Source organism: Gymnoscopelus microlampas (genome assembly GCF_963454915.1).
Source record: "Gymnoscopelus microlampas genome assembly, chromosome: 22".
NCBI lineage: Eukaryota > Metazoa > Chordata > Actinopteri > Myctophiformes > Myctophidae > Gymnoscopelus > Gymnoscopelus microlampas.
In genome coordinates, this window is record NC_139959.1 from 28,951,134 (window position 1) to 28,974,366 (window position 23,233).

General features: G+C 41.3%; 1 protein-coding gene across 4 annotated transcripts in view; it reads left to right on the forward strand.

Moving 5' to 3' along the window:
* Positions 1 to 623: 623 nt before the first annotated feature.
* The window catches only part of slc12a7b (solute carrier family 12 member 7b), an 89,496-nt gene continuing 66,886 nt past the window's right edge, over positions 624 to 23,233 (forward strand). For all 4 annotated transcript variants that reach the window (XM_084048296.1, XM_084048297.1, XM_084048299.1 and 1 more), the window contains exon 1: positions 624 to 1,043. In XM_084048296.1, coding sequence (XP_083904422.1) covers positions 791 to 1,043 — 253 coding nt within the window. In that variant the 5' untranslated portion in view covers positions 624 to 790. The remainder of the gene's footprint in view (positions 1,044 to 23,233) is intronic.

Consider the following 23,233-nt stretch of genomic DNA (forward strand, 5'->3'; position numbering starts at 1 on the left):
CTAAGACTTAGAACTTGTTCATTTCATATTTTTGGGGGGTTTTCGTTGCCCCTGATTTGTTTTTGACACTGATTGACAGTCGCTCCTCGGCCCTCTCGTCCAATTAGCGGAGACCATGAGGCGGCGGGCACGCCTTCGGTGTAATCAATCTGTGGATCAACGTCAGCCTTGCCATGTCCGCCTATTATAAGCGACTTTGGGGTTTGTTTTTCTGTAAAGTTGTTCTAATGTTGTTTAAACCAGTGGTTCTTAAACATTTGTGTTAATATGGCGTCACAATCATTTTAAACACTTTAATCTTTTATACTTTTGCTATTTTCGAAAAATCGTGAACATTTGTGCAAATCTTTGAATAATTTTTAAGGTGAACATTTGTAACTCAAATCTTTGCTTCGGGGTGCCTGGAACTAGATATTTCGAGATGGGGGTCCGCGGCCAAATACATATCATTTTTAGGGGTCCTTGACATGAAAAAGTTTGAGAACCACTGGCCGCTTCTTTTGGGCTTGTTTTCATAGACCTGATTGATTGCTTGTTTCTTTCTCAAAACCTGGCAACACCGATCAACGTGTGTGTGTGTGTGTGTGTAGTGGAGTGCAACAGTCAGTCAGTGTGGAGTGTGTATGTGTGCGTCCGCTCCAGTTGTCATGCGTGCGTCCCCTCCTCTAGCAACCAGTGTTTGAATCACAGCAGCGGCTAAACGGAAAGTTTTTCACCCTAGAAGAGAGTCGCGCCGAGCGGCTAGAGAGACACGGGGGGAGACACGGCCACGGGGGAGGAAAGAGACATCATGAGCGACAGGTTTGTGGTCGTGCCGGTCGGGGAGGATCAGGAGGAGGTGGTCGTTGAGGAGGAGGTGGGAGAGCAGGAGATCCACGATGACCCGGCACCGGACACCGACAGCGGGGGAGAAGGAGGAGAAGGAGAAGGGGGGACCGCGGGGGACGGATCAGCGGCTGCGGGGAACGGATCAGCGGTTGCCGCTACTGACCCCAACGCCGTGGTTCCGATCCTGGAGTACATAAGAGAACCCAACAAATACGGTAGGATCAGGAGGACAGTTAACCAACGGTTGCACCGCTTGTTGCCTCCGGTCTGACTGTTATGAATGATCAGTGGTGGGAAAAGTACTCACATTTTTTACTTCAGTAAAAAAAAGTAAAAGTGTCAATACTGCTCAATGTAGAAATGCTCTGTTACTAGTAAAAGTCCTGGTCAAAATTTACTTGAGGAAAAGTACAAAAGTATTGGTATAAAAATGTACAAGTACCAAAAGTACTCCATTGTGCAGAAAGTCCCATTTCACAAGTTCAAAATGTATAAAAAAATCTTTTGAAAATAGCAGATCTACAAGTTCATATGAATGCCTGGCATCGCAGCAAGGCATTGTGAGCTTGTAGATCTGCTATTTTCAAATGGCCGAAATGTATACAGAGCTGTGGTTAATGTATGTGTTGTTGTAATAATCAAAATCTACCTAGTAACTAAAGTTTTCATATAATTGTAGTGGAGTAAAAAGTACAATATTTGCCTCTGAGATGTAGTGTAGTAAAAGTATTGAAAATTGGACATGGTCCAGCAGTAAAGTAAAAATACCTCAAAATTGTACTTAAGTACAGTACTTGAGTAAATGTACTTAGTTACTTTACACCACTGAGTAACGGTTGCCCCGCTTGCCTCCAGTCAATGTCTGTTATGAATGATGAACCTCGGGGGGGATTATGGTTCATGCAAATTCAATGGGCTCCGTCTGACTGTCATGTAATGTTATGTAATAATGAGGGGTATTCTTTGTGGAACTTTATGTTCAAGTTCAAGTGCTCAAGTCAGAGCTCTTTACTTTCACTTGAAAGTAGCCTTGGATCAAGACTACCATAGATGTATTTGATCGAGTCAGACTTTTACTTTCGTATCTATGATATGCAAATGTTAAAATCGATAAAATACATCTATGATAGTCTTGATCCACGGCTAAGTTGAAAGCATCTCAACATAAAGCTGTGTGAGGCACTGTCAACTTTCACCTCTGCTTTAAGTGTTGTTTTTAATAGATGGACCATTTGATGTTTAAAACCATTCATCCTGTTAAATACACCCATTCAGTGCAAAACTGCAATAGCATCACTTGCAGTCTTTACTTGGCTGACTACCACGTGGGTGGGTGTAGTCTATGTATTTCTTATCATGACTTAGTTAGATCAGTCGTTCATAAAAAAAAACATTCCAGGTGCTACTATAGCAACAGGTTGAAGGGGCAGATTGTGCTGGTATACTTGCATGGCGCATTGAGCAGGCATGCAGGCACGCCAAATTACAGTGTACTAATGGCCTTACCTTATGTATAAGCAATCTGTTCCAACAGCTGTCTAATTGTTTTTGGCAGATGCTGGGATAGAGGGAGAACAGGGTGTTTTTTGGGTCGGTTTCCAAAAATGATTGTGGTTTCTGGTGGGTCCTTATGTATGTGAGAGACTCTGTCCCATAGAACTCCCCTGACCATGGGCTGTTGTTACTTTGCCTCTTAGAGACAGTCAGACAGATCACATGCCTGGATTGGTCATGGTATAAATTGATTCACATTGCAGAATGTGACTCTGTATGTCAACTTAATTCAGCCACATTTCACATTATGTTCCATCAGTCGAGTGACTATAGGACTACTTTAGTCGAGGGTCACAAAATACCACAAAACAGAAGAATGGTGAATAGAAATATGTGTGACAAACAAGTGTGTGCTGAACACTGTTAGAATCCTGCTAAAATGGCTAAAACCATCCCCTTTATTGACTGGTGATGCTCATATCAGGCAGAAGTGTTGCTGCTATTGACATTGTGTTTCGTAGGGGTCATGGTCCAACACTAAGGATGGCATTAAGTGTTGGGCCACTAAACCAATCAGTTACTTTTCCATTTTGGCTAGTGTTGGAAAACCTTGTGGAAATGAAAGTTTATGATTTTTCTTCATCAACTTGTAAGTACACATATGGTAAGATTGGAATATACTTTACATAGACTTATATTTAGGCCTATTTTAGACTTGGAAAATAGTTTGAGGACAATCTCTTGTCATATTCTGCTTATCTTTAGGAGATCCATTTGTGTGGAGAAGGTAGAAAATGAAGTTCTATTACAGAGTTTTCAGGGAGGCGTACAGTAGCCATTGTTTTTGTGTTGCTTGTCTGTTTGTTAACAACTTTATGGGAAAATTACTGCATGATGAAATTCCATGACACTTTTAGGAAAGGTGGGCAAAGGTAAATAGATTACCTGATTCATTTTTGGGGGTAATTGGGTCATGGGCAAAGACAATGAAAAGGGTGAAAAAAAACAACAACAACAAAGAAGAAATAAATGACAAAATGTCTCTGACCCACCTCATCACCTAGGAGCAAAGCCAGAGCTCTTCCAGTATTATTCAATCTGTTTAAATGGGGTATTAGATTTTACTACAGGGGAGATTCCCATGTGGCAATACCCTATTTGCAGATCTGTTGTACACACATTATTACAGGTATATCCCAAGCAATCCCAATTTGTATTAGTTGAGCCATGAAGCTAAATACATTTGTGAAACAATTATAACGACTGTCCGTGTAGTTGTAAATATAACTCAATACACTACATCAGAATCACATTCATCTTTATTGTCACATCACAGGTTTACATGTATAAAAAAGGTGGTGGTGGTGGTGGGGGGGGGGGGGGGGGGGTGGTTAGAGAGAGGAAGAGCAAGAAGGTCAATTATTGATGACCACATTGTCATCCATAACTTCTGAACTATTCATCACAGGATGATTGGGAAAGACTGATTGCAGTTGAAAGCGATCTGGTGATGAGCCACGTGGTACAACTATGCACACCTATAAGCTGCCCTTTAGAGTAGTCTATGTTGGCTAATATCAATGACTTCACAGTTTGAGTAGGATAAACCTGCATGAATCCTTCTATTTATTCGATTATGTCCATCTGAAAATCACTCGGGTTAAAGTTCAGGTTGGTTTGACAGACCGAGACCTTTTTTCTATCTATTAGTCACCCCATGGAGACCATGGATATTTTTTAGTTTTTGTCGCATTCCTAAGCTAATAATTTGATGACCGGAAGCGGTTCCGGTAGGAGACAGAAAGAGTCTCCTTTGTGTCTCCTACCGAAACAGCAGCCTACCGGTCCACTGGTCATCAAATTATTGGCTTAGGAATGTGACAAAAATATATATATATATATCCATGAATTCAAGTCTCCATGGGGTGACTAATCAATAGAAAAAAAGTTATTTTTTGGGTGAACTACTCCTTTAAGTGAAATTCATACTGTCCGTGTCCGTAAGAACCGTGGGCTGAGATAGGGACTGGACGTGCCTTTAGATGGATGGGTGCGTGTGTGTGTGTGTGTGCACGCACACGCGCACACACACGTGTGTCTGCTGCTTACATGCTGAGTTGTGACAATGGATAGCATTGCGTGCTGCGTTAAGTGCACTTGTTTCAGCGTGATATGTGATATAGTGTGTGAGGCTTTCTTCAGGAACCATTTAATCCCCTGACTAGGCCTAGGTTATTTGTTACAGAATTCCACAGAGGGTGTTTTTCCTTGCCATAGTTACATAGACAATTATGCCAGGTGAAGGCTATGCCTACTATGGCGAAAATAACGTGTAATATGGTGTGGTTTATGCACATACAAAAAAAATGTCCATCATCAATGATGATGTTTTAAGATAGTTTACAGTACTAGAGGTTTGGGCCACTACGCAGCCCTCACACCTATGTCACACCACCGGTCCAACTGATATGCCCATATATGGAGATCTCTGATGTCATCAGTATATGCCCATATATGGGCATGCTCCTTTTTGTGGCCATATATGGAGCTGACTGACTGATTTGTTTGCGCCTGATGCCACGATGACACATTGAGGACACACTCCAAATTTGGGCATAGCTGCATGGGAACTCCTTATATGGTTATGGCTGAGTCATGGTGATGTGCGTGACATCAGAGGTCCGACCCGCCGGCCCTCTCTTAAGCCAATTTTAATAAAGGATAGTTAGTTTTGCCCTTGATGTGGGATTTATTTGAAACACATGAGAACCAGACTTTTGTTGCAATTACTGTGTTTGCAAGTAAGTGGGCCAATCACCGGAACATGTTGGCATAGAATCTCTCTTGTTTTAACATCTCTGACTGTCTAGCTGAACCTTGTATCGCAAGTGCATTACTTGTACAATGGTCACTCAAATGACTCAATACTTGCTACAGAGCTACACGTTATCATGACACATCGTTAATGTCACCTGCTGTCTAAATATTAGACTATGAATTTAGTCTGCTGTGTTGTTTAGTCTGCTGTATCCCTTTTTCACTAATGCAGGTTCAATGTAGGTTGTCAGTAGTGCTGTGTTAAATGTTGGTGTGGCTGCAGAACATACCGAGGCAAATTCCTTGAACGTATCCCATACTTGGCAATAAAATCTGATTCTAGTGACTATTAAAGTCATGAGTCACAAAATGGATTCTTGCACCCAGTGGAAAAGAACATGGACCATATCTTGAAGAAGTAGCTTATACTGCTACACAGCATGTTTCCTTTACCTGAACCTTTATTTAACCTGAAGGTCACCTTGATAATGTTTTTTAGGGAGACCTACTGATAATAGTAGTGTCACCATGAAAACAACCATGGGTGTTTTAGAGTGTGTTTCTGTTATCCAAACTAAGCTATTTATCCTGGATTCTAATTGCCTAAGTTACTTACCCTTTGACAAACATAATATTCCAATCAATACATGAGTGATGGTAAGAAGCATATTTAATCAATTTAGTGACAGCAGCTATTGGATGTGACGGCTGTCAAATTAAGCCCTGGGAGGATGCAGAGTAAGTTAACATTAGCAGATGATGACTTCAGTTCATCATCTTGATTTGATGATGATTTAATGCAGACAGAGGTGGGTTTCCATTGCAGAGGTACAATCTATTTTCTTATACAGGGCTTAACACCAGCAAGCATCTCATAACAAGTTGAGGGGGGAGGTTATTTGAGGACCTCAGGCTTTCTCCACGCTGAAATGCTATCATGCCTGTTTGATCTGATTAGTCTGTCTCAAGTGGATTAAATAAGGAGAACTTGTGTCCAGTTAATGATATTGGATTAGTACTGGTTCTTTATTGTCCTTAGCTTAGCCTAAGATTACTTTTGTCTATGGATGTCCGATATTATCGGCCTCCCGATATCAGCCGATATTAGCATAAAAATATAATATCGGAAAGTGTTTTTATTTTATTTATATTTTATAAGTCACAGGAGTTCTTACTGTATGGTGTGTGTGTGATATGAAATGTGAGCTTACGTTACAATAATCACAGTAATCCTTAATCATATTCAAGAGCTTTTGCAGAGAAATGACATTCCAGTCACTTTCAAATTAGAGCACTGCAGAGGGCAGGTGTGTGTGTCTGTGTCCAGCTGACGCTCGTTGACGCTCGTTAAATGTTATAGCAGACATTCAAAAGTGTCACTTTTCAGCTACAGTCACCTTTTTGAACCCAAATAGGGCAATTGTGTGACACCTGACCCGAAAGAAAACAACATGTTGTCATCTTTTTCACCTCGGGGCTGTTTGCATGCCTGTATAGGCATCAAAGCAATTATGTTTCTGCTCTGTCAAATAGGCCAACATCTAATCTAAGATTAGTGGGGCTCATTCAAATGACCACCAGTGAGTCCCAGGACTCACTTAATTGAAAACCAACATCACTATATTATATTAGATTTATTAGATATTATATTGATATTATAGCTATTTTATTTTATTTTATTAGTTGTTAGTTGTTACCTGACAATTAATTGACTTTTAGTGAAAAAGCCTGCATATATCGGTATAGGTTGATGATATCGGTATCGGAAATTAGGAGTTGGACAATATCGGTATATCGGTTATCGGTAAAAGTCAATATCGAGCGAACATCCCTACTTTTGTCTTTACAAAAAAACACTTTTGGCAGCTATCTGTTCAAAGGTTTTCCACTGGACTGGTCCTGTAAAAGATTGCTGTCTGTGAGCCACCTCAGAGAAAATACCTATTGATTACACTGCTTACAGTGGAGGCTAATGTATGGCTCATTAGCCATTTTTCCACTGTCAACAAGTGAAGCATAGTAGGCCCAAGAGCAATGCAGCGTTATGAGAGCATAAAGGCTGTTGGTTTATTTCAAAATAAACCACACAAACAATTAAAAATGTCTCAGTGTTTCTGAAGAGTCACAGAAAGATTGTTTTATTGAAAGTGAGTAACATTATGCGGGAAGCAGTGGTTGGCTCTTGGGGATTCTGTAGAAGTGTGAACCTGTGTATTGATTGAACCCATTTGGTTTACTAATAATGGTCTGCTCACATTCACGCTCACTGGGACAAAGAAAATGGGCCTTGCCGTTTTTGGACCAGACCTGCCCTCACAATCCTTGTGGTCTCCTTTAAATATGCATACTTACTTAATGTGTTCCTCCACCATAAAACTGAGCAATTAGTGTTATTGGCAAGTGTTCTTGACCAACCTCTGATTGCACAAGCTCCATACTCAATTGTCAAATAAAAGGCTCTGCTATAAGTCAAAGTATCATTGAAATGATTTAATACCATTTAAGTACAAGTAATATAAAGTATACAAGGAAGTCAGAATTGTGCCTGTGTCCACACCAATTGACAGTAAAGCTCTCCTCCTCAAACAAGGAATCCTTTAAAAGTGATACTTGATTAAATTATCACATTAACAATGTATTGGTTTTCTTATTTGTCTTTTTTGCTATTCTCCTTGTTGTTGTTTTCTATTATTATTATTATTATTATTACCCTTATTATTATTATTATTATTATTATTACTATTATTATTATTACTAGACCATACCCGGTCGGCGCAGCGCATCCGTGGGGGGATATGCGCACATGATCTGGCAACCCGGGAGGCAGTTCGTCCCATAGCTGGGCAGCCCCGTAACCATGGCGACAGTGTTTGACACAAAAACGCTAATAAGAAGCTGAGATTTGATGAAATGGAAAAACGGGCTTCACAGTTGCGTTCAGATGGTAATGGTCAATGGCTGTGTGCAAAATCAGAGCAATTGGTCCAGCCAGTGAGGAGAACCGGGTATCTTCACTCACGTACTCACATACTCACGTACTCACCTACTCACCACTACAGACGGACAGAGGTTACTAGAATTATAGTAGGATTATTACATTGTCTGAGGAACCAGATTAAAAATAATCGTAACTCTTTAACTGCCAGAGTTAAAACATCGTCTATAGCTGCCTTTGCCAGCGATTTTGAGCGTTTTTCTAAGAAAAATCATAGAATATACATTTTCACAGCGATCCACCCGGCGATTGCCCCAAAAGACATAGGGGGGTCTTGGAGAATAGGGGGGGAAGCCTGCTGTAGGAATTATCCATTCCATAGTTATGGGCTGTTGAATGTGGCTTGTTTTCACCAAAAGCAACAGAAAGAAGAGAAATGTTTACTTTTATAAATCCTATAACACTAGTGATTTCTGGGTGTACTCTTCATCATCATCATCAGAATCATTCACAGGCTGCGGAAGAGCGCCCTCTATCGTAAAACCACTGAAAACACGCATGGCGAGAATCTCGTCATTGGCGGTGTGGGCCTTGGAGAAAAATAACAAGAAACCTTGAAGTAATATCTTAAATCTAGGTATAGTAGAACAATCAGAGTATCTTCAGAGTATCTTCTCGACAAGAAAAGTAAAGAAACAACAGAGTTACATGGATTGTATAGTCATATTAGGTAGTTACAGTAAAATATTTGCCTGTGAACTCTACATCGATGGACAACAAAGATCTCCCCCTAAAACAATTCAACCTGTAAAACAGGAGAAGAGGAGAATGACAATTGATTGAGTTAAATGATCACAGTACCGGCATCTATCATGTATACTTACTATACCCTCAAAGAGAGGGGTAGATGGAGACAGAGACAGAGCCACACAGTATTTCAAAGTACAGCTCAGCGATAGCTTATCTGTCACGATCTGTCTAGTCTACACATATCAAGTTTAGGTTTTGAGTGGTTTGTTTGGTTGCAGACTGCCAGCATTGCATGCCAGCAGGAGGTGTAGGACCAGTGCCACAGTTACTAGAATGTAGTCTTGCCCCAGATGGAACAAATATTTCTGCAGTTCCCAGGGTAAGATAGAAAAGAAGAAGTTACATTAGGTAGGCTTAACAGTACATGCTTCCTCATTATTCCCACATCAAGTAAACATCAAACTCCACCCTGAGTAGGATAGCAGCCACGCCATTTTAATGATATAGCTTGTGGTTCTCAAAGTCCAGGTCCAGGGCCCCTCAAGGTTCCTAAATGGACCCTTACAGGTCTGTAAGTCCGAGAATTATGGCGGTCAGTCACGTCGAAGAAAATGTTTTGAGAACCACTAGCTAATATGTTAGTCTTCTCACTGAAGCTATATGCTAATAAAGTATTACAAAGTAAAGTACATTTTCGATTCTATAGATAAAAAGATTGAATCTGAATTCTGAACCAATAGAACCAATAGCAGCATATGACTTCTGTTCTGCTCTGTCCAGATGGCCTGCCTTACGCTGAGATCATGATTCAGGTTGATACAGTATACACTACAGTATAATCTGTTTTCCAGTGTGACTTCATGGAGTCCCTGGAGGCCAGCCATGTCTGTCCTCAGGTCTATTCAGGGTTGATAGCCTTGTTTCAGGACATGTGTGTGCACTGCACACGTCGGCGTGTCTGTCTCTAATATGTGTGTGGCTGTGTTTTGTGTTATCTCATCTGTGTGTGTATTATTGTCTTATAAGCCTCCGAATGTCCCCATGGAAACAGTCATCCTAAGTGGTCAGTTCGGTTGTGTGTAGTACAGACTCAGTGGTCAGGTGTTCTATTTCCATGTCTGCTGTACATCGTCAGAAAAATATTTATTTTTAGAACGAGGCTTGAACTCAGCGTTACAGTTAAAATTAGAGTCATTAGGTTAAGGCTAGGCATGTACTGGTCAGGGAAAGAATGCGTGTCTATAAAAAATGCCTCACAACTGGAAGAACTTAACCACTTACCCGGTACACCCTCTGTACGTGGTAAAGTTCTAATAGTTAGTTGACTGGGGTTGGCACACACATACAAAATGTCTTTGTCGAAAGTACCGTATCTACATGCAAACTTGTAGATCTACTATTTTCGCCGAACGTTCCCCAGAGAATAGGGATGCTAGGTTTCAAGTGGTTAAGGGTGTGTGTGTGTGTGTGCGTGTGTACATGCATCCTCATCTGGTATCAGATATTGCCCTCAGTTTTATTTTGGAGTCCAGCAGTCAGAGAAATGGGTCCCCTGTGTACTCGACTAGTCATCAGCTCTGGCCCTCTGTGTGTGCCGTCCAGTTGCCAGCCTTCCAGGGATGCTTGTTCCAAAGGCTTTTTGGGAATGCACACTGGAATCAGATTTTTACTTACTCAAATGTCAGCAGTCAGCACTTGCTAGGGCTGGGCTCGGCAATACTGTATATTGATATTTATATTGTACATCATGTGATGTAACTAGATATCGGCTGGGATTTTGGATATCGTAATATTGTGATATGGCATAAATACCTGCTAATGCATGCTCACAAGTCACAACACGTCGCAAATACGTAGTATAAATATTGTGATATTAGATTTAGTCCATTTTACCCTGTCCTAGCACTGGGGCTCTTATGTCTTTTTTCCCTCTTCTCTTAAGTAAGATTGGCATTTATCAGGGGTCTAAATCCCCGGGGGAAGGCTGTAGTTTTAACAGTTGGACACAGAGCAGACCATAATCAATTTCACATGCTGTCCTTGGCTCTCTTGATGAGAGGTAGCTTATCACTGATGATTCTGGATGAAACTGGCCAGTGGCCACACACGCTGTGTATCAGAGTATGTTTTCTGTTTCTCTCTACATTTTCTAAGCACAGGTAACAGGAGTATAATTTTGGTGCTAGGACCCCGTCCCATTTCTATTCTCTGCTGGTACCTGTCAGTCACACTTTAAAAATTATCATATCCATTCCTAGATCATGATACATATGTGAGGAACGAGGCTGTGTCAAGGACTTTTCAATTAAGTTAATCTACTATATATTGGGATGGCATTGGATATGGTGGGGTGATGTGTGGGGGGGGGGGGCGTTGGCTGGTGTTTCTGTTAAATAGATTTCAGGGGAAACAACGGATTTTCCCTAAAGACTCCCAAACACTAGATTTAATGTAGGACTTAGTGACTCTTGGGGCATGGGGGTTTCCAGTGCTTGGTCAGCAACACGTGTAGGATAACTAAAGCACTTGTGTGTGAGTCATGTTGGCCTTATTTCCTCTGTTATTGCCATGAACTACTGTAGTCTGCTCACGCACCAAATGAAGCCGGACAATGAGCCATGTAGCCTGGTGCCATTTCCCCATTTTTAAATTATTTCATCAGCCAGACAACATTGTGCACAAAATACGTTTTTTTGAAAAAACGTATGTTGCTATAATCAATGTTTCTCAAACTTTTTCATGTCAAAGGCCCCCAAAATGATGTATTTGGCCGCGAACCCCCATCTCAAAATATGGTGTTCTAGGGACCCCCCAGAAGTAAAGATTTGAGTTAAAAATGTTTGCTTTAAAAATATATATATTCAAAGATTTGCACAAATTTTCAAGATTTTTCAAAAATAGCAGATCTACAAGCTCATATCGCGGCACCGAGTGCGCGGCACTCGGTGCCGCGCTATGAGCTTGTAGATCTGCTATTTTTGAATAGCCAAAGTATAAAGTAATGGCAGCATTATGGCCCCTGGGTCAGTTGTACATTGTACAATACCAAAGACACACCATAGAGTCAGAATGTTAGAGCAGCCTCCACCTGTCTGATCATTTGTAGGTTGAATGTCATTTGAAACACCGGCATGCTTTGAAAATGTAAAAGGGCCACAGGCCAAAGCCCATATTACTCCTCGTTTCAAATAAGTGGCCATCAAGACGGTTTATGCAACATGCAGCTTTATGTGAGGGAAACACACAAGTAGTTAAGAGTTCTCCTCCAGTGCTTTCGGTGGGTGTCCAGTGTCAAAAATGTGCAGGGGGACGTATCGTGTGAGGATCATGTTCTGTCTGTCCCTGAGAATGAAGAGCCTATGGATGACCTTCCTAACCCCACCCATGTCACATGGTGGTCGCTGACAGTGAAGTTTACAGTACACTGACAATCTCTCACAACTTGTCATCAGCTGTCAGCCCAAATAAGAACAAACTGTCGGCCTAACACATGTTGAGGTGTGTATCTGTTTAATTCATCCCAAAACTGGGAATTCACTTTTAAATGAAATGGCTACCGAACTGGATCAAAATCTCAGAACTGTCCTAGAATGGGAGTTTCTGACGGCACTTAACATGACAGTTTTATCGATGACTTAATGCAAAAGAGAGATGAATTATTGCTTTATTTATTTACGTGTGTTGTTGTCCACCCTATATAGACACATTGGGTGCCAAAACCGTATATATACGGTTTTGGCAATACAACAATGGAGTACCAAAACCGTATATATACGTTTTTTGAAGAAAAAAAAGAAAAAAAAGTATTTATTTATTTTTCCATTTTTTTTTTCCTACATAGCAACAGGAGATATCATTTTTCGAAGATTTAGACTTGAATCCACTTCCTGGTTAACTTATGACTTCAAAAGCCTGTATCTCTGCTCCTGTGTACTTTTTTTTTTTACAATGTTAATTTGACTATTTTCAACTGGCTGTAACTATGGAACGGATTACCGAATGTTTTTAATTTCCCCCCCCCCCGATTGTACGAGACCTCTATCTGTGTAATGAGGGGATCACCGTGAGGACGGTGATCACTGAAAATATTTTGTGACTACTTGAAAAAGGTTCAAAAATGGTTAAAAATCCATAGCCTGGTAAACCCTCCCTCCGGAAATCTCATTTCCATTTGATTTCAGGAAGGAGTCTGGCATGATTGCTCATTCTGCAATATTGGCTGTGGGCTGGAGTTGGGCGGGAGTAATACCGTTGACTGACAACCCCTTCAACCAATGATCGTTTTTCCCCTTCAGCCAATCAGCAGTTCATTTTGACGAGCTCCAGACTATGTGACGCAACGGGACTTTTGGGACGGCCATGCCGAAAATAGGTTGCCTTATTGGGATACATGCGTGTCACTCCCCGCCCCTGCCGGTTCTCTAAATTTATATTTTTAAATAGGCTCTGTCATGATTAATTGACCACATATATGAAGTTAAACAACTAAATTCTATCCAAACGATATGTTAATAGTAAATTCCGTGCCTCAAAAAAGAAGTTTGAGACCGTTTTAAGAACGAAACTAAGAAGTGACGGCACTCGGACAACAACAATGGCTGCCGTTCGTCTTTTGTCGGCGGCTCTCAGGCTGCACTCGGCTTCATTCGGGCTCACTCGAACTCGCCACCTGATTGGCCAACGTAAGCTGTCAATCACAGAACGATGAGCGACGACGCTGATAGGCGCGGTTAGTTGGTGATTTCGCTAGAAACTCCCCAATATTGCAGAATGGGCGTTCATGCCAGACTCCTTCCTGAAATCAAATGGAAATGAGATTTCCGGAGGGAGGGTTTACCAGGCTAAAAAATCCAGGCACTCAACGTACATGTTTTAATAAACCTCTGGCACCTCAAGTGTTAAGCCATGACTTATTCCTTTAATCCTTTCTATTCTTTGTCCAAGCTGGAAAGTTGGTGGAGAAACAATGCTATGTTTCAGGTTTTAAACAGAACGTTATTATCGAGTAATCTAGGACACCTCCAGGCAATGGTAGTAACTCTCAAGCACATGATTGATTGAATACATTATTAGCAGTTTGCAAAAAAAAGGACAAGAAAGTACAGTTCAATACAAGGTCTGCTAAGAACCCTAATGTCCCTATTCGGAAGGGAACATTCAGGGAAAGTAGTTGATCTACAAGCTCACAATGCGTTGCGATGGAACGCAATGTGAGCTTGTAGATTGGCTTCTTCAGTGAAGAGATCTGGTGTAGAGCGAAAACAGGAGGTGACTAACTATAGACAGTAGACACCTGGGGGACCCCAGTCAAGTATATAGGGTTTTATATGCCGTGGTGAATACCAGGCAGAACTGGTAGGTTAGGTTTTCATCTAGTACGGTAGTACATCTCCTTTGCTGAAGGGGATTTGACCCAGCTGTTAAAACAAAAGTTGTAGAGTATCATAATATTTCTTCCTCAGAAGACAATGAAGGGCGCTTTTCTATGTGCCCTCTTTATATTGTAATACAAGCCTGAAGCCTCTGTGGTTAATAGCAACAGGATTGGATATACAGCCAGCTTTGGAGCTTGAAACTGAATAGTTTACCTATCGACTCCAAACAAAAATGCCGAAAAAAGAAATGCCGACCAAAGTCACAGAAATTCCTCTGGGAAAACAGAATCTGCTCAAAAAGAGATGAAAGTGTCACCTGAAACTGTTGTGGCAAACGCAGTGTTTAATGCTTGGCTGGCCGCCAAGTCTCCTGTCACCCGAGAAGGTCGGGATGTGAGTATCCATGTGTGAAGTGAAGGCATCATCACAGGCAGAATTTTGCTGCACATCATGGCATGGGAGTAGGCTGGCATGGAAGTGGCATTTCCACAACCAACATAAACAAGCGAACAAGCACGCACATCCACTCCATAAAGTGCCAGGTGCGGGGCAGAAGTCAAAATCTAGAGTCCACTCCGCACATTGGCTTATGCTCCAACCAATCATGGCTGATTGACGTCGTAGAAACTTGTTGTTGCACTTTTCACGGTTCAGTTTCTCATGACATAGTGTAAGCACTAGCTATGGATTTGAGACCTGATTGGATAATTTTCCCGGGCATATAGGCTTAAAAGTAAGACAAATTTAGGGCTGTCTAATAAAATATCCAATCATGCAAGCATGCAACTATTGATTATTTTCTTGCCGATTTTTGGATAATTGTTTTTGTATTTTGTATTTATCAACGATTCTTTATAACCGACTAAATCAGTTAGTCTGACTAACCGCTTAAAGGCCAACTTTGTTTTTTTACAACAAGCGTTATTTTATTAGTTTGTAATGATAATAATTAAAAGATGAGTGTTAAAAAAAATCATGTATTGCTTTATATCGTTTTTTTAATGATTTAGTGATTTTTAACTGGGGGGCGGGGGCATTCGGTCCATTGGTAAATAGTCATGAACGCAGCCTCCGATTTCCGTGAAACTTTGTACGCACATCTCCCCACTAGGCCAAGGAAGGAATGCCACCCTACTTTTTTTTTGATGAAGGACTATGGTTTCATTTTCATTTTTCTGACAATCCTCACTTGTATGTACTACATTCGAAACCACTGAGTTTTATTTTTAACAGTGAGTTTAATTTATTTATTTAACACCTTGTTTATGGACCAATAAAGAAATGTCATGGACATTTTTGGCAGACGAAGCACAGTGTTGAGTTACTGTGTCATAGGTAGACAGCAGGAAAATCTGACAGAGGATGGTGATTTAATATGGTGGCTGGAATTGAGTCTGTGGCTGTGCCAATGAAAACTGACCTTTTTGCTTGGCACTTTATGCCTGCTTTTTCCTTTTCTATTATCATTACTGTTTTTTTTCAGTAATTCTATGAGTTGGTGTTGTTTTCAGTATTGGCCTTTATACTGTATAATAAATATAATATTAGAAATATAATCTATAGGAGAAACTAAGGCTTAATGCCCATACAAGTGCCTTCTGCCTACATTAACATAACCCCCAAGGTGTCATTTTAGCTATAGCCGTTATTTTATACTTTGACTATTCAAAAATAGCAGATGAGCTTGTAGATCTGCTATTTTTGAAAAATCATGACAATTTGTGCAAATCTTTGAATATATATATATTTTTAAAGCGAACATTTGTAACTCAAATCTTTGCTTCTGGGAAGTCTTTGCTTCTTGCTTCTTTGCTCCCCTGGAACAAAATATGTTGAGATGGGGGTCAGCGACAAAATACATCTTATATATACAATTTGAATCCTGCGCCATGTCGGTTGTCTGTAACGTTGTATGTAGCCAGTGTGACGTCATATGACATCACGGTCGTGACATCACGATGAGACACGCCAGTGTGACGTAATCTCACGACAGCATGACATCACATCCTACCTATAAATAGGTAGGATGCACCAGTTCGACGGCTTCCATCCTCAACACAACCCACGCCGACGACCCTTTACACAAATAAACTGCTAACTTCATCTCCTGCGATTTCAACTATCTTTTCACATTGTACACCACTGCACACAACCCACAGGTCTGCCATACCAGGTCTGAGTAATCACAAAGTGGGTTTTGGTCATTGGAGAGGTGATGCACGTCACCTCTTTCTGAAGTGGGTACTTTCAAAGCCTGCCGTGGATTTAGGAGAGCACAAAACTCTCTCTCACACTGTGAGGTGCCTGTAAGGTGGCACTGCAAAGTGAACGATGCGTCACGCTAGACGTTCGGGCCACGTAGCGGCCCGAACTTCTAGTATCATACATACATGAAAAAGTTTGAGAACCACTGATATTAAAGCAACATACGGTTTTCAGGAAACTGTTAGGATTTAAAAGACATTTGTAGATAGAATGGGTTAATAGTGAATTTACTCTTTTAACCAGATGAGGGCAGCAGAGTGCCATTAAGTCTTGACTTCAGGATCTTTGTGTATAGTGAAACTGACTAAAGCTGTAGCAATCGACTAGGGTGTCTATGAACATTACATCATCAGGCCAAACGAGGATAAGCTGTGTGAATCTGAATCTGATCACTATTTGTTTTTCCCTTTCAATTGGTTGCATACGTTTTGCTGAGAGCTTCTTTGCTATTAATGACCACTTTACCTCAGTTTCAGATTTCAGTGAAGCTCAAATCCCTTTTTTCCCCCCAGTGTCAGATGAGCACAATGTGTACATTTCAACATTCTATTTTATTAAATTGTGCAGTTAAGTGTGAAAGAAATGACTTATTATGGGTACATTCATTGAATAATGTACTCACTTCTCAGTATTCTATGCCTGAATTCTATGCCTGAATACCGGGTTGCCTGATGCAATTACCAAGATACATGACTCCCTCCTTGAACAGGGAATAGATAAATTACCCTGTTTATTACCTCTGTTGTTGTACCATGCTTCATGGACATTCACTTCATACAACGTTGCTAAATGGATTTCTCTATGTACTGGAAAAATTTAGGCTACCAGGATTCCCCTCAAGGTTTTGTTGCGTTTTGATTGATTAGTGATTAGTTTGGAGTGCTGTGCTACAGTAGTACATTGCTCATTACCAGGCATGCACAGAAGCAGGGTCCAGGCAGACAGAGGTCTACAGTAGGATGTTGAACTGCTGGCCATAAAATCCGAAATGATTATAGTTTACCGGACATCATCTGGTTTCAAGTACGGGCAACCATTTTCAATTTCAGTGCATGACTGTCAAGCAGCTCCATGATTTTAGACCAACAACAGTTACAGGTAGAATTTTATATTTTGGATTTGAACATCAAGGAGTAATGTAAAAGTTTTACATTCATGGCTGGGTGTGTAATTATTTCTCAACAAAATAATGCATCATAAGTTTAATATAACACATTTTCTTCACAGTAACGAGCAATCAAAGGGTGCTGCGCACAAAAATAGACGCTTTGGATTTGGAATAATCCATAACATTGATTGGCAAAATATCGGCTGCTCAGTGGTGCTCACACTTACTCACACTGTCATATAGTGACATAATATTCAGTGGTGACTGAGTGCCATCCATGTGTCTGTGGTTAGAGTGAGGTCTCCTCATAAAGCAAAACACGTTTTGGCCTATAACTCTTGAACCGTAGGTCGTACAATCCAAAACATTCCCCTGAATTAGTTGCATGATGATGCTTGCAAATCCCCTGGTTATTTGTGCCAGAGTGCCAATTTTGTGTTTTCTTCAAAACACACTTTTTGCTACTACTCCTACAAATGTTGTCCCAATTCTCACACAAATCAGTACACATTCATTATGTCTGGAGCCATGCGAGCCAAGATGTATCAGTCAGATTTGTCATATTATACATTCCATTCCAATTGGGTATAACCGACTTGTGAGGGCACACGCACGAAATGTGTGTGCCCTGGTTAAGCATCCCGGCCTGGCGGAGCCCTGTTCTCCGAGGAGCGCACGTTTCAAGTTGCTGATTTGTGGTAGGACAACTTGGCTTTGCACAGCTTGCATCTGACCTTGTTTTCATTAAATCTTCAGTAACAACAGTATAACATACATACAACTCTTCTCATAGTTGCTAATCTCTTAATCTTGGTGCGTATTGCCATCTCCTGTGAAAGTTTGCGTGTGTATCTGTGTGTGTGTTCATGTGAGAGACTAGAGATAGCAGAGTACTTGTGGAGCAGAGGATTTGCATTGATAATAATAATCAATTGCAGTGCTTGTTTTTTTACCGTCCAGGATATCCGGAGAGAATGATATTTTCCGGCGTTTGTGACGTAAAAACAATTAAATAAATGGCAATTACCCTCTGGTCCAGGATGCTAATAAAAATCAGTTTCAATTATTTGTAAGACAGAACTGGGCCTGATTCCATGCTCTCAGCATCTGAAGCCATAGTCACTCACTGTCCCTGGACTGTCCTTGGTGTATTTGTTGCTGCATATCTGATCTCCTCGCCTCTCCTCGCTGTGGGAGGAGATCGATCAAATGCTCCCTATTCTGGGACCTGAGATGTGATCCAATACACCTCCAGGCAGTGCCGGGAAGTGAACATCATCCTCACCATCTGAGAGGATGACAACTGTGTATTATTGTTGCTGTTAGGCGGAAACCTTGTATGTCCAAAACTTTCTTTTCAGGAAATAGGAAGAAAGAAGTTATTAAAATCTTTCAAAATATTCAAAGATAGTGAAAAATAGCTGATCTTCAAGCTCTCATCGTATCACATCGCAACGCGTTGTGAGCCTGTAGATCAGCTCTTTTCCCAGACGGCCTCCTCTACCCACTCAACTACAGCCGCCCGACCGCCCACAACGGCAATACACATGAGGAACGGAGTTTATTTTAGTCCAGCAGGTAGTTATAGTCCCGACGTGATTTTTGCAAAAGTTGATTTACTGCAAAACACTTTTAGCCTGATTATCAGCCTGAAGCTGCGTGGAGCTTCAGTCTGAAATTGGCCGCTGTGTCGGCGATTACAAGGGGGAGGGAATTCGAATTTCCCTAAACCAATCACAAGAGATCCACGGATCCGCCTATCGCACAGCTTGTTTTAGCAGATATTCGCTGATTGGCTTGTCGTTAGACCCACCCCCACCTCCGACTCTCATTGGACGGTATTTTTTGGTATCGAAGAAAGTCCTAGGCTCACATTTCAACACCAGACCAAGAGGCAGTCCACTCAGAGAGTATGGTTTGGAACCAGCCTAAAACACTTTGCTATATGGGGACATTAAAATCACAAGGATCAATAGGGTGAATGAAGGCATATCCTGTGTGTGTGTGTGTGTGTGTGTGTGTGTGTGTGTGTGTGTGTGTGTGTGTGTGTGTGTGTGTGTGTGTGTGTGTGTGTGTGTGTGTGTGTGTGTGTGTGTGTGTGTGTGTGTGTGTGTGTGTGTGTGTGTGTGTGCGTGTGTGTGTGTGACAATATAGATAACATCATTTGCTACTGTGCAGTGGAGTTATAGGACAGGCGGGGAGAGAGGGGAGATGACACGTGACAAAGTGGGGGGTTAAGTCAGTGAGATTGTATGAGAATCTCCTAAAAACCAAACCCCCACTTCTGAGGATGAACTGTAGGGACCTTTTTAAGGCCTAATCATGTCTAGTGAAACATTCTATTTTTGGGTATGTTGACCACATGACAGAAATTTTAATTTTAAGAGTCTTTGTCCTCAAATTGAACAAAGCCACGGCTGTATGTACCTTTTTACTTGTATATTAAATAATAGTAATCGTCTCAAAGGAGGCCCAGTGAATACCCAATAAGACAGGATTCCCCAGTGAGCAGGATTTGTCTGTCTGGGCCTTGTTGGTAATATCAGGGCCAGACAGTCTGGACTCAGAGGAGACTTTGTGTGTAGGTTGATGTCTGGAACATTCACATTGCTTTCTTATGCCTCCAACTGATCGTACACAGTCAGCGAGAGAACTTCACATCAAGTGCTACAGTACTGGGTGCTGTTAACCCATTAAGACCTGAGGCCCATTCTAAAAATGTTTTCTGAATCCCAACAGTTTAAAAAAAAAATCTCAGAATATTTTGTTCCCGGGACCCCCAGAAGCAAAGATTTGAGTTACTAATGTTCGCTTTAAAAATATATATATTAAAAGATTTGCACACATTTTCAAGATTTTTCAAAAATAGCAGATCTACAAGCTCATAGCGTGGCACTCGGTGCCGCGATATGAGCTTGTATATCTGCTATTTTTGAATAGCCAAAGAAATCTGAAATGACACTGATGCGTTCCCGGTCTTAATGGGTTAAACCTATAGGGCATCGCAGTTGCGGCCACTTCCGGGTTCCACTGCAAAATACTCAATGCATTTTTGCCATTGACATTTCCAAAAATATTTATATCAATTAATTTAAGCCTAGAATCAAGCCATCCAGGGTCCTGGTGAATCATGACCATTAAACGTTTTTTTCTGTGATTTATTTTATTTTATATTTAATTATATGATATACTATATTTAATAAATACCCTTTGTTTTGCCGTTTTCAAAAAAGTTTTTTCACAGAATCAAACGTTTTATGGTCATGATTCACCAGGACCCTGGATGGCTTGATTCTAGGCTTAAATTAATTGATATAAATATTTTTGGAAATGTCAATGGGAAAAATGCATTGAGTATTTTGCAGTGGAACCAGGAAGTGGGCGGGAACTGCGATGCCCTATAGCATTACATGTGCTAACAGGCTAGCTAACATCTGCTAAACATTCACAAAGCTAGCTATAGCCTAAACTATACATGTTATCTCAAAACAGTGGGGTCCAGGGGGCCCTCTCTGGGTTCCTTGAGGGGGTTCCAAATAGACCCTTACATGTCTGTAACTCTGAGAGTGTGCTTGATGTTTACGGGTCCATTTGGTTCCATTTGTACATTCTCAGAGTTGTGGGGGTCCTTGCAATTAAAAACGTTTGAGAACCACTGCTTTAAAAAGCTTGTTTTGTGAAGACAGCTTATAATGCAAGCTTTCAGTGCTTTTTTTTAACGTCAATGTTAAATGTGTGTTGTGTTCTCATAGCCTGACTCTCTTGACCAGCTGTATGCCTCTGTGCCTGAATACTGGGCTGCCTAATGCAATTACCAGTTACATGACTCCCTCCCTGAACAACAGGGAACAGATAAGTGCCCCTCGCCCTGTTTATTACCTCTGCTGTACCATGCTTCATGGACATTCACTTCACACAGCGTTGCTAAATGGATTTCTCTATGTACTGAAAGGATCACTTCTGTTCTTATTATATTGTTGTCGATCCAGATACCGCTTTGTCTTCTAGGACATCATGAGGTAACTAGTAAGTACGAATTATGAGGTTCAGGCTAGAAATGATGTGATCAATTATGCGAAGCAGTCCTGAACAGAGGGTGTGCCAAAACCTCACTTGGATGCTGTGGGGAGTTTTAAGGGCGTGGTGAGTGTCTAAAGAATGCCTCACAGCTATTTCCTGAGTCAAAGCCTTTACCATCACGATACCAACATTTTAGCCGATCTCCGGTACATGATTAATTACGTTTTGATACCGGTAACACATTGGTGAGTAATTATCGTCCGATACCGATTTGACTGTTGTGATTTCGGTTGACCAACCATATGGTCACTCAAGAGTCTTGCTCTAACTATGGGTGGTGAGTCATGTTTCAGTCGCGTGCGCGGAGAACAAGATGACACCAGGCAGTGTCAGATGGCAAGCACTGAAGTTTAATACACACATAGGGAAATATATACACAGTATTGGACAGTGGACACATGACGTGACCAGAAGATATGAAAACAAGGACAAGAACAGAATGGATAGAAAGAATAGCATCTCATATCATTGTACACAGACGTCAGTCTCTCTGATTAAGTAGCTGATGGTCGACTCATCGTATCACGGATATCAATATGCTTACGTAGATGCACATGTGTGTACTGGGTCGAGCAGATAAAGGTCATCAATCATGACAATGATGAACGATATATCGTACATCCCTACAATCACATCACTACACTCGTGACAGTGATGGTTAAATTTGCCAGTTCAAGTCAAAGACCCTGTGTGTTCCTCCTTGTCTGTACTTTTTATTTGAGTTGTCTCAGTAGTGTCTCAGTAGTGTCGTTGTCCTGTTGCAGCGTCACAACGTTGAAGTAAAGTCGTATTTTTAAACTTTCAAAGCACATTCCTGGAACGAGTGTTGTGTGCCAGACAGACTGGCTTATTGGCAGACGAGCTTACTCTCCTCAGGAAATGCTCAAGACTCAAGAGGGTCAGACATACATTACTGTAAGTCTGTCAACCTCTCTCTCTCTCTCTCTCTCCCCGTCTGTCTCTCCCTCTCTGTCTAATTCTGTCTCTCTACCATCTCTATCAATTCCATTCAAAGGAGCTTTATTGGCATGAGTCTGTCTCTCTCTCTCTGTGTCTCTCTCTCTCTCTCTCTCTCTCTCTCTCTCTCTCTCTCTCTCTCTCTCTCTCTCTCTCTCTCTCTCTCTCTCTCTCTCTCTCTCTCTCTCTAGGCCCTGCTCCATCCTTCCGTTGAGTGTATTGATCTTGTAGATGATGTCATAATGGGGAACTGAAGGGTAGAGTTATAGGAACTTGTTCTGGGTGGGGTCCCCAGATGTTATGAGGTCACATGTGGCTCAAGCTCCTTTTGTGTTATGAAAGAATCTGCTTATCTCCTTCCTGTTGTGTGTGTGTGTGTGTGTGTGTGTGTGTGTGTGTGTGTGTGTGTGTGTGTGTGTGTGTGTGTGTGTGTGTGTGTGTGTGTGTGTGTGTGTGTGTGTGTGTGTGTGTGTGTGTGTGTGTGTGTGTGTGTGTGTGTGTGTGTGTGTGTGTGTGTGTGTGTGTGTGCGTGCGCGCGCGCCCCGGCTGCATCTGTGCCCGTTTCCACTGGAATCTGCCTCGGGTGGTCACTGGTGACTAGTTGGACCTAGACGTCTTCCTGGT